Consider the following 12,232-nt stretch of genomic DNA (forward strand, 5'->3'; position numbering starts at 1 on the left):
AATGAAACCTTAGCGCAATTATGGCTCCGGGATACCGATTAAAAGTTTCGACAGATTAATGAGAAATTTTATGTTATTTACGTTAAATTCTAATTTTTTTTGTTTTTTTTTATGATTAACGAATAGAAACGAAACGTACATTCTTTATAATTTACATAAAATAGTGTTTAAAAATATAATGTTAAATTTAACTAGAAATAATTTCAATTTTAAGAATTAAAATGGAAACGACTTAAATAGTATCGTTTCTCCTTACTCGTGTTTTTGAAAGAAACAAAACGGCGTTGTTTTTTAAATCGCGAATTTCACCTTGAAATTTTGTTTTAAATTCCAAATTACGTCAATCGATAATTAAGTTTATCGCGTATAGATGGCGTACGAATTTTCTGGCGAAAAGCCAATATGGCGTGAAATATTTTTTTCTCCCTGACCTCTGTTAAAACCTCGAAGTCTTTCGAGATGTCAAGGTCAGAAAAGAATAATTATTCTTTTTTTTTTCTATCTATTTTTCGATAAGAAAATATCTTCTTCCGTAAACATTTCCATAACAGTACATCCGAAAATCTTTAATTTCGCGATATATATATATATTTAAAAAAAAAAAAATTATATCAAAAACCAAATTAGATTAAAACTGTAAATATTTTTTTAAATGTCGGTAGATCAGGATATATACATAAAGATTGTGTAACCGATTGCCTCATTGTAACCTTGAAATTTATCCTTTAAACTTTTATTTTTATCATAGTTAGATGGATTCGGTAACGGTGATTCAACATGGAAAATACTTCAATATTCTGTCCAGAAAAATATTATTTCTCGAGAATTTTGACCTCTTTGATTCAGTCAACGAACTATGAGGCCTTAGAGGGTGTATATGGGGTCAGCGAACTGACGACAGTTAGGACACTGGACAAGACGAACAAAGGTTAAACTCGGCGGATATTATTTTACCGCCTATCTTTAAGCACAAAAACCGAAATTTCGGTTATTATTTATCAAAGTTTTCTTTAATATTTCCTTTTTTTTTTTCTAAAGATTAATTCAAATATATAAAAATTGATATTTCTAACGGGATTAATTAAGACGAAACGTATCGATTTTTATGAAATATTTTTATAGGGCCAATTCGTGGAAACGGGTTGAAATGAAAATTTCGGCATTTCCAGGCCTCTGGAAAATGGGTGCATTGCACCTGTTGAAGAAAAGCGCTGGCAACAATCTGTATATAAAGCATTTTAACGGCTATCGATTAAAAAAATTAACAATAATCTGTTGCAGATAATATAATAATGTAATAAAATAGTGCAACTGCACGTATATGCCATACGGTATTAAAAAAGCACGTGTTCAATTTTATGGATTTTGATTTATTATTGTTTTAATAGACGAAAGCGAATGGAAGTTATTAAATTGCACGACGATTCGATTTGATACGAATTGGCGATTTAATATTTATATTCTCGGTATACTTATGAGAATTTTATTTTAAGAAACATTATATGACGTAATTCTCTCACGAAATTCGCACCAAGAGAATAAGAGGGGGGTAACTTTTACTGGTCTAATGATCATCATTAGAGAGGCACATCACCTCGACAGAGGCAGCTGAGAAATATTAAAGATCATTCCATTTCTATAAAGACAGGTGTTAAGCTATAGTTTTACGATCATTTCGCTGTATTAACGAAACAAATAAAACTATTACGAAGAATATTCGTATAACATTTTTTTTTTCGTTCCTTTTATGCAACTGCGGCCCAGACTGCAGCTACTGCGTTCTATTCTATGTTAGATATAAATTTCGGGTCTTTCTCTATATTAGGGCCCATATGCCCTAGTATGCACCGGGTATGCATACTATTTATAAATTCTGGCACGGAACCAAATTAGTCCACTTCGGCCCCAATTCTCTCATAACGTGTTGCGAAATTTTTAAATCACTCTCGCTTTGAAGATTTATTAATGCCATTTATGTTAGCCGATTATTAATTTAATAACAGAGAAGGTTACGAAATTTTACAGCGAAAAAAAAATAGTAAATAAAATACAAAGCAGTCTACGAATAATATAAATCCTCGACGATGTTATTATTTAATTATAAAGCTGTTTAATATTCGAAGAGAAACTCTTATTATATAACACGTTATAACTTAAATGTCAAGTTATACAAGTGAAAATTATCGTTATCGAATTGATCGTCTACTAGGATTTGACGTCACGTGACTGGACCCGTCTAAAAAATTCGTATTTATTTATATAAACGATAGCGAACATTAATATAGATTATTAGATGTAAACCAATTAAATATTTGTCAATGACGTCATAATTTCTTTCTAAATGTGAAAATTTTTGTATACAGTATTTTAAAATTTAAATAATAATAATAATGTTATTTATTATAACAATAATTAAAATAAAGGAAAAATTGTAACATTCTGTTTTGAAATCCGCTAATTTACAACAAATAAGCGGATAAAAATTTAAATAATTTAGTATTTTATATTGGAAAATTGCTATTATTATTATTATTATTATTATTATTATTGTAGATAAATTATTACTAGTTATGTAATTTTTATATTTTGAAAACATTTCCTTTTACAATCATCATCCATTCGTAGATTAATTAATTCGGAACGTAATAAAGATGATAATATTTTAAATATTTAAATACGATTTTGAATATTTAATAAACGAATCGATCGCGTTTTTCATTTGAGGTTGTGATTTAAAATTTCAAATATTCAAAAGGTTAGACTAAGATTTTTATGATAAACTTTCGACTTAATATTCAAAATACAATTAGGATTATTACGGAGAGTTGGAACGAGAAAGTAATTAGCAAATATTAAAAATCCGTTAATGCGGGACGGAAATCAGAAAGATGGGAAGATAAAAACGGAGAAAGATGGAATAAGTCTAAACAATATATCATTTAATAGCATCCTGTACACGAATCGTTTGTGTCAGCCCCAAATATTGGCCTCACAGCTGTCCAGGTGAATGACCTGTATTAACGTCCTGTTTTGCCGTGAGTGCGCATTGTTTTCCTTGATTGTAGAGCACATCAGTATATTAACTATTTTAATGTTTTCTCCCCCAGAAGCTTTTGTATCTTTTTCAATATCCGTTTTTTTTCTTTCTTTCTAATCTTGGTTCCCGAAAATTTATTGTAGATGCTTCTAACAACGGAAGATGGCGCTAAATTGGAGTTCAAATTAGGGCACGTGACAACACGTGACGCAGCGTGTTTCCAGATAATCGAAAACTGTACACCGCAACGTCATTGTTTTACTCATCACATGACCGGCGTAATACAGAAAACCTTACTCATCAATAATGTCGAGCAACACATGACTAACAAATACGAGATCCTTTAATCGAAAATAATGAATTTAATACGTACAGTATTGTACATCTCGGTTCATTCGAAATGTATATAAGCGATGCAATTAATTAACAAAATAAAATGTTTGATAAATGCGTTAGAAGCTTATATATAAATTTTTAAATACGTAAAAGTGACGACCGTCGTATACAATTTGTTACAAATTCCTCAACGGCTACTTCTGTTAAGTCCATTTAACATTCCCTTGCCATCATATAAATTAGTAACTACATTCTCGATCTTTCGTAATTATTTTTATATTCGACCTTTACCAATTATTATTATTATTAAATTCTATATAACATATGCAGCGGTTATGAGAATCGGAATGCGGTCATTCTGGCTAATGCATCTAACGAGTAAGAAAAAAAAAGGAGAGAGGGGAAAAATAAGCAAAAGTCGCTACAATTACCCGCAAAAGAATGATTCTTGGAGGAAATATATTGACCTATCAATAAATAAAACACTGAACAGAAATGGTTTAATTTATCTAATTGACTAACAGGCTTAAGGAAAACGAGATATGTTAACAGAAGAAAAATAGTCGATTCCGCAATATTGACAGATGTCGGAAACATGACTCAAAAATTTGTTATTGCAAATTTCGGTAATGACGTCAGTATTTCGAAATCTTGTAGGCGTGTTACTGCACTATCGTAAAGGTGACTTTTATTAGGCCAAATCGAAAGATGTTTTATATACACGTCCCGAAATACGCAATAAAACGTGCTAATGGCCGACGTCTCGATTTTACTGGTGTCGCCATCTAACAGAGACGATTGTAACTGATCGTAAATAATTTAATAAAAAAAATTTCACAACTGACTTCATAGCATTTTTTCTTTTATTAATTCTACAAATACCACAGAAATAATTTTTCTTTTCTAATCTAAAAACTTTGATCAATCTGTCAACAATATTCATGGAAAAATCAATAATAATAATAATAATAATAATAATTTCACAAAATGATACTTCCAAAAAGCACTATTTTAATAGAGGCTGATTATAAAAGTAATTTTGTTTACAATCAATCCTTGGATACAGAATGATTGCTTTTAGTATGCTACAAAAACAGACATTGTTCTTACATCTTTGTCTGTTTTGCATCATGCACATAATATATATTTAGACAATTAGCACTAAGTACTCAAATATCTGATGAAGATAAGAGATTAATAATAAAGTGTGAGCTGATTTGCTATTGTTTTATTAGGATTGAAGAAACTAGTGCTTATCCTGTTTGAATTTACAGAAATAAAATCAAATACATATTATATATTTTGATAATTTAAACTTGAATAATTATGCAATTTAACTAATTATAAACTTTATGAATAGGAATGTTTATGTTCTTGTCTTTTAGTTTGTATTGAACTGGCAATAAGCTGTATGTCGATGCAAGTACCAATTGTTATCGTGAATGGTTACCAGTTCTCCGACTACTTCTTCCATGTTTCCGTTGTGTTTGATAAGGAGATGATGATTGAGGGCTCTGTTGCTGAATCCCATTTCGATCAATTGGTTCATGGCCGAAGGAGGTGGAGGAGGAGGAGACGACGGTCTCGGGCTTTCTTGGTTAGACTAAATACGTATAGATACGGAACGTAACGTTATTAGATATCTAAAAATTTGCTTATTTGAAGCATCCGATTACTTACGTCGTTTCTATTCGTGCCAGAAATAACTGCTCTGGCAGTGTTATATACAGAAGCAGCTGCAGTAAGAGCATTAACCAGACTTTCGGGCAAAACTTGTACCATTCTATAAATTAAAATTTGAGTTTTACTATAATATTCTTTATTTAAGTTTATAATATAAACTTTATTACTGCTTTATTAAATACCTTTCTTCATTAGGAACAACATCTACTCTCAGGTTTGGAGTCATTCCATTACTTATATTTTCATTTGTGTGGGAAAATTGCTACAATAATAATAATAAAAATTCAGTTATGCTCGAACTGCTGTCACTTCATTTCATTTATAATTACAAATTTGATAAAGACTTACTTCGATTTCTGCATTAATATAATTACTTAAATTAGACGAATCTGGAACTTGAGATGCCTGTTTATCGGTTTCCAAATCGTTTACAGATTGATCCAATTGAATTAAATTTTGCAAATGAGATTGTTGATTGTTATCTTTCTTATCTTGACTTTTGGTTTCTTGAGAGGCAGCAGCATCATTCATTGATGAAGTATTTCCATTATTAAGATTATTGACAGAAGGAAGAGAGTCTGTACTTGCTCTCCTTGTTGACGGCAAGCTGTATATTTCTGTGAAGTTTTCTGTAATAGTTTCTTCATCTAATGCAGGAGGAAATTCTATATGAGATGTTAATAATAGAATCATGCAATTAATAAAAAAAAAATAGTATTTATAGTTTTTATAAAGTAAAAATTTTAAATGATTAAACAAAAGTGAATATTAAGAATTTACCTTTTTGTAATGAACTAGGCACTAGTGGTATATCCATATTATAACAAACAGGTTTTGGTACAATTACAAATTCAGTCTCTGATTCAGAGCCAATTGCATTCAACACACTGACAGTATCATCACTTTCAGATCCTATAAGATAGCAATTAATCTAACATAAGATTAAGATAAATACAAATTGAAAATCTTTTTTTTTATTTTACTTCAATATTACTATTTTTATACTTTTTCCAGCAAGATATAAAAATATAATTTAACACAAAAAAATCGTTGTTAAAGTAATTTTTGTTTAAAATTTTCAAAAGAAATTCAATAAAAGTTCAAAATTCAAATTAACTTATTTAATTTAATTATTTTTTAAAAAATATTTAATAAATTGACATTAGTCATACATGAAAAGTATTTAATTTTTATGTAAATACAGATCTTAATTACAAAATTAAAGAAAATCTTATACTAAAAATACTTATATTTCTTATATGTACAAATGTATATTTTTTAACAATAGATGTAAAGCAGCATTTCTCAAACTTTACCTACACTTTGCAAATCCTGAAATTTTTCAGAACACCTTGGTTATTTTGTAAGATACACAAGGTAGATATAAATAATAAATAAAATAAATAAGTAAATCTAAGAATTAAGAGAAAACAAAATCTTAGGGTGTGACGTGAGCGAGTGAGAATATGTGGCGAGAAGAGGTGATGACGTTTTACACTCTGTTTCTCACTCTTGTTTATTATGGCCACAAAGACAAGAGCAAGAAACAAAGAGCATAAAACGTCATCACCTCTTCTCGTCACATATTCTCGCTTGCTCAGAAAATTTGCTCGCATCTGCATAGTCGCACCTTTATTCTCAAATGTTAATTATTTGTAACAAAACATAAATCTCTGAATTTTGGAAAATATTGCAAATGGTTTGATTGTAAGTCATTGCAAGTGTTTTAAAATTATATTAGGAACTTCTTTATCTACTTTAGAATTTATTTCAGTCAAGCATTCATTCAAGATGTGAAAAGAATCAAAATTCTGTTTGATTGTAAAAATCCAGAATTTTAACCTCCTATCAAAAGATGCAATTTTATCTCTTGAATTGAAAATTGTAATAATCTTTCCTTGTAATGATAAATAATTTCATTGCACTTTGTAAAAATATATATCAGATACACAAGACTCATTAATTGTGAAGAATTTGTTAAAAATTCAATAAAGTCTTGTCCTAAATTATGTTAAGTCAAGAGGACAAATAGCCCACTACAAAGTTCAAAAAGCCTCCATAGCACTTTTATTCTGGATAGCCATCTATCTCACTTCGATATGTAATAAAAGTGCATTATGTGCACTACCCATTTCATTGCACAAAATTTTAAATAATCAGAATTGAAGTGGTTGAGATTTTATATAGAGTTCATAATTTTTATGGCTTCATCCAAAATAGTTTAAATATTAGGGAATTTTTTTGTTACTAATGCTATCTACACAGGCATGGCCAATGTACGGTCCACTTAATGAATTTATGTGGCCCACGATTAATCTTTCAATACTAATTACTTAACTTCCAATAATTGGTCGAATGGATTTGCGATACTTCTTTATTTTTAAAAAAAATTCCATTGTAGAGATTTACAACTTTTGTACTTGTCTGTGTGATAGTGCCAGAATTAAAAAAAAAAAATAAAAAGATACATTTAAAATATTAATATTTATCATAAAATAATGTATGTTAGACAGTAATTCAAGATATACAGGTGATATTCAATTTAACTTAGTAATTTGTGTGCTTTGCTAGAAATATAATACTGATATATTTAAACATTTATTTACTTAAATGAATTGTTTTTGTATTTAACATCTTTTAATTTTAATATTTTGTTTAGCCCATGAAAAAAGGTTTCTCTCCAATTCAGACCAAGGGCAAAAACCGTTGGCCATGCCTGATCTATACAATACACAATGGCTTTTGGTGGCTCTTGTAGCTACTTTCAGACATATGTTACAACACCCTTCATCTATCCTACCATTGCTTGAGCACAATCTGTACAAATATCAATACACTTCACTTAACTGATTTCCAGTTTTGTTGGGCTGCAATTTGAAAAAAAATTTTCCACTGTCATTCATTCGTCTTGCCTTAATCTTGAGAACAGAGTTAGTTAGATGAAATCAGAGACCAGATATGGAAACCTTAGGGGCAGGAGGCCCCAATTAACTATATACAAACTTCTGATGCAAACCAGATGCACGTTATTTCAATTCAAAAATTTTCCCCGGAAAAGTGTTATATAGATGACTGGCGCAACTCAACTGTTAAAGGAAAAGTATGATGTACAGGGGCAATTCACTACTAATTTGAGGTGGATAGTATATATTTTAAACTAACTAAACTAAAAATATAATTAAAAGTTGCAGCCCGGCATTGTGACAATGTCAATAAATAATTGCTTGTAATATAATTATCTTTTATCAAATAAGCAATAAACAAACAGGTCTAAGTACAGAGGGTTCTTGTTTGATGTGGCTAACTAGAACCAAAAAGTTATCACTAAGTGAATCTACGTAAAATAGGGATCACAAATTCATAGAAAATCATATGAAAAATGTTTAATTGGGACTTCAATAAAGCAAAACCAAATGAAAAAGCATGAAAGAAATCTTTATTATCCCTATTTATACATATATTAATAATAAATATTTTACATAATATTTATAACTGAATTTTAGAAGAGCCTGGTTGTGTTTCATCATTTTCACTGACTGCTGAGTTTTGATATATGAAAAATGAATCTAAAGTACACTGTTTTCTACAGTTTACTTTTTCATTTAACATTGTTTTATAACAACTGCCTTTTCCTCTCCCACCTCCTTTCAAATATCTTCACACAGAGACTAAGCTTATAAGTATATGTTGTTGATAGAGATCTTCAATCCATGTTGCTAGATGCTTTTCCATTATCTCCATTACATCATTCCTCAGTCATGTTAGTTTTACTTCAGAATCGCATAGACTAGTTTTAGCTTTGGCTTCCAAATCCAAGACTTTCTTAACAATTGTGTGAACTGTAGTTTCAGAAATGTTAAGGGCATGAGAAATATCAATTACACATTCTCCTCTCTTCTTTCAATTAATTACTGTATATTTCTGCAGAAAGACAATCTTCATATAAGATGAGGTATAAATTTTTGTCAAAGTTTTATAGTTTTAGCATATATCTGTCCTATAAGATGACCCGCAAACTATCAATGGCCTATGGATTTAGTTTAGATCAGCGATCATCATCTGGATAATAATACTGTATAGCATATATGGAATTATGTCCTATTCGTAATTTTTCAAATAAACAAATTTTATTTTCTTTCATCATGCCTTGCTATTGTTGCAAACATTCGCACTGATTTGGGGATTTGGGTAACGACCTTGATTATTCACAAAAACGTCTTATGAGCTATTCTATTTTGTGGACATACTCTACTCTCTACTAGTAAATAATTATCGTTTGTCTGTTTTTTTATAATGGTTTTAATTTATATAAAATTCAATTTAATTTTTATTGTATCTGTCCTATAAGATGACCCCAGATTTTGGGGATCTTTTTTTATGATTCAACTATCATTTTATCTGCAGAAATATACAGTATGTCTATTTTAACATCTAGACCATATGATGCATGTTTCTTTTTAGGAACTCCATCATCAGTTTCTCTGTGCTTCATTGACATAATTTCAATAAGAAAATCAGAAAATAAAACAGAAAAACAAGCAAGAACTGAAACTGAAATGACAAACGCATGTGAAACGCAATGATATCTGCAGCACCAAGGATTATCAGCACAGTAACAATAGCTACAAGTTCCTTTGATGCTGTAGCAGAGACAGGCAACCTACAATGGTGTGTTCAACAACAAATATAGATGCAGAAGTGGTGTCACATTGTCTTTTCAGACAAAGCCTGGTTTTACATACAGCATTATGATGGCTGTATTGTGTGAAGGCACCTATGAGATCGATCATTGCCAGTTTGCATTCATCATCATCTGACAGGTCCAGCACATGGAGTGATGGTATGGGGTGTCATAGGGTAAACATCCCATCACCTCTTGTTCACATAGTCAGTAATTTGAACAGCTGCCATTACATTTCTAATGTATTAAAGCCTGTTGTTATGCACTATCTTTGATGCCTCTGTCACACTACCTTTCAACAGGACAATGCATAACCACATGTTGCCCATGATGTCCTGACCTTTCTGAATACAGTGTGTGTTCTACTGTTGACCTAACCAACACATTCTCCAGATCCGTCACCAATCAAGAATGTCTGGTTGTTGAGAAACTGGCATGCCACCACTCACCTGCCAATATGATACATGAACTCCGGCATAGAGTTGAAGCCGTATGGACTGCTGTACCTGTACCTGCCATCCAAACTCTGTTTGACTTAATGCCCAGCCAGATTACAGCTGTTACTACTTCCAGAGGTGGCTACTCTGGGTACTGATTTCTGCCTGTTCCATACCTCAAAATTACTTGTCAATTTAATCATGTCTTCCTCCCATTATACTGTATGTGTACAATAAATAGGATTTTGCTATTTGCTTTCCTTCCTGGTGTATCATTTTTAATGGCCAGCAGTGTATTTTATTATTAAAACACACATTGAATCAGAAGCATCTGTATTGACAATGCAAGTAACTGCAAACTTTAAACAACATTCATCATACTTCCATTTTGGTCTGTTCTTAGGTAACATTTGTTCTCTAATATTAGATTTTGAAGAAACCACAGTTTGTAATTCCATTTTTTCTCTAATAATCAACGTGTCAGCAGAAATTCTTTCCCTTCCTTGTGTTAAAGTTCTTGTCTTTAATCAAGAACGCATGGGTAATTTTTGAATAACACTATATTAAAATTCTGATATTTGTTAAAGATATAATAGAAACAAACATAGTTGTTTTATAAAGGTAACTAGTACAAAAAACAAGATTATTTTTTGACATTTTTTATTTGTAAACAGTTTGAAATAAATCATATATCGTTGATTGGTGATCAAAAACTCTTACCTTCAACAATGAGTCTACAATACATTAATGCAAAAATGTGGTTTTAAGTCAATTTCTATATATTGCCAAAAACTTGTAAGTGGCGGATACCTTTTAAGCACGCTCTCTGACATTGTCAAAAACTCTCAACCTCGTACTTGAAATTTTGCTCTCTTGAAATGTTTTTTAGCTCTCCTATAAAATTTTAGGAAATGCAAATGCAAGGTTTTGATTGCCAACCAATATGTCATTGTAGTGTAATACAAAATAAAATATAAAACAGTTGAAAGCACTAATGCCAAAATAATTGCTAAATGGGAAGTAATTCTAATAATAGGCAAGAGACAAGAAAATTAACATTCAAATTTAAAATGTTTATTTGAAATGTTGACAGTTTCTCAGTTAGCCTGATACAATTTTTAATAAATTTTTAAATGCATTAAAACAGATTCACCTAAAAATTAGGGTCAAATAATATTATAAGACTACAGGATTTTAATTCTTCAAATAACAACTATCAGTTTATTCACTATCAGATGTCATCTGTTTCTTAATAATAAATTATTATTAACGTTAATTCAATTAAGAGACAAATTTAAAATTATTCTTTTTTTTTGTTTGAAATTTTTAACAGTAATGTGTAATAATAATTCCTCTGTAGAAATGTTTTGATACTTAAGATTGTGATAATTATCTACTTTATCATCTTTTCACTGAATTTCTTTTTACAATTATCAATTTGTTTGATAAAATATTCTTCACACTTATTAAATTTACTTCAAATAATTATAATCAAAATATTTAATAATTTAAAATAATACATAAACTTTTTAATGAAGTGTATAGTGTATGTGTATTGTATATAAATATATATATATATAAATCTGTTCTTTCAAAAAAATGTATTTTTATGTGTGCTGATGTTGACAAAATTTAATTATTATAAATTTTTAAAAATATACCGTTAAATATATGTTAAATGGTTATGGATGTGAAGATCTGGACCGAGATTCACCTTTTTCATTTTTGTAAACACTTGATGTTTTTTCTTTAAATAATTCCATAAAGGGATAGGTATATGGGATTGTCCTCCCCTTGTGACTTTAGAACCATATAGATTGAACACAACATATTTATTGGTCTTATTTTCAATTGTTACAAAATGACAAGTATTTGAACTACTTGACATTTTGAGTTATATTGTAACTTACTATGTGGCAACACAAATATGCTTTCCACTGTAACTTTTGATTGAGTTTAACCATAAACTAGTGTACATGAAACAAAACAGTGTGAAACCCAACAAAAATCATGACACAATGAAGTAATCTACAATACATTCACAAGGCAAGACAATGT

The 12,232-nt window shown here is 29.9% G+C and overlaps 1 protein-coding gene across 3 annotated transcripts in view; it reads right to left on the reverse strand.

Annotated features, from left to right (window-relative positions):
* Window positions 1-4,218: 4,218 nt before the first annotated feature.
* Window positions 4,219-12,232, reverse strand: part of LOC136984347 (next to BRCA1 gene 1 protein-like) — a 70,533-nt gene continuing 62,519 nt past the window's right edge. For 2 of the 3 annotated variants that reach the window (XM_067281295.1, XM_067281293.1), the window contains 5 exons: window positions 5,837-5,968; window positions 5,405-5,721; window positions 5,239-5,318; window positions 5,054-5,156; window positions 4,219-4,976 (listed from right to left, as the gene is read on the reverse strand). In XM_067281295.1, the coding sequence (XP_067137396.1) occupies window positions 4,755-4,976; window positions 5,054-5,156; window positions 5,239-5,318; window positions 5,405-5,721; window positions 5,837-5,968 (854 nt within the window). In that variant the 3' untranslated portion in view covers window positions 4,219-4,754. The remainder of the gene's footprint in view (window positions 4,977-5,053; window positions 5,157-5,238; window positions 5,319-5,404; window positions 5,722-5,836; window positions 5,969-12,232) is intronic. The other variant, XM_067281294.1, reaches the window with a different exon arrangement.

The sequence above is a fragment of the Centruroides vittatus genome, unplaced genomic scaffold (genome assembly GCF_030686945.1).
Source record: "Centruroides vittatus isolate TY-2023 unplaced genomic scaffold, ASM3068694v2 contig_914, whole genome shotgun sequence".
NCBI classification, from domain to species: domain Eukaryota; kingdom Metazoa; phylum Arthropoda; class Arachnida; order Scorpiones; family Buthidae; genus Centruroides; species Centruroides vittatus.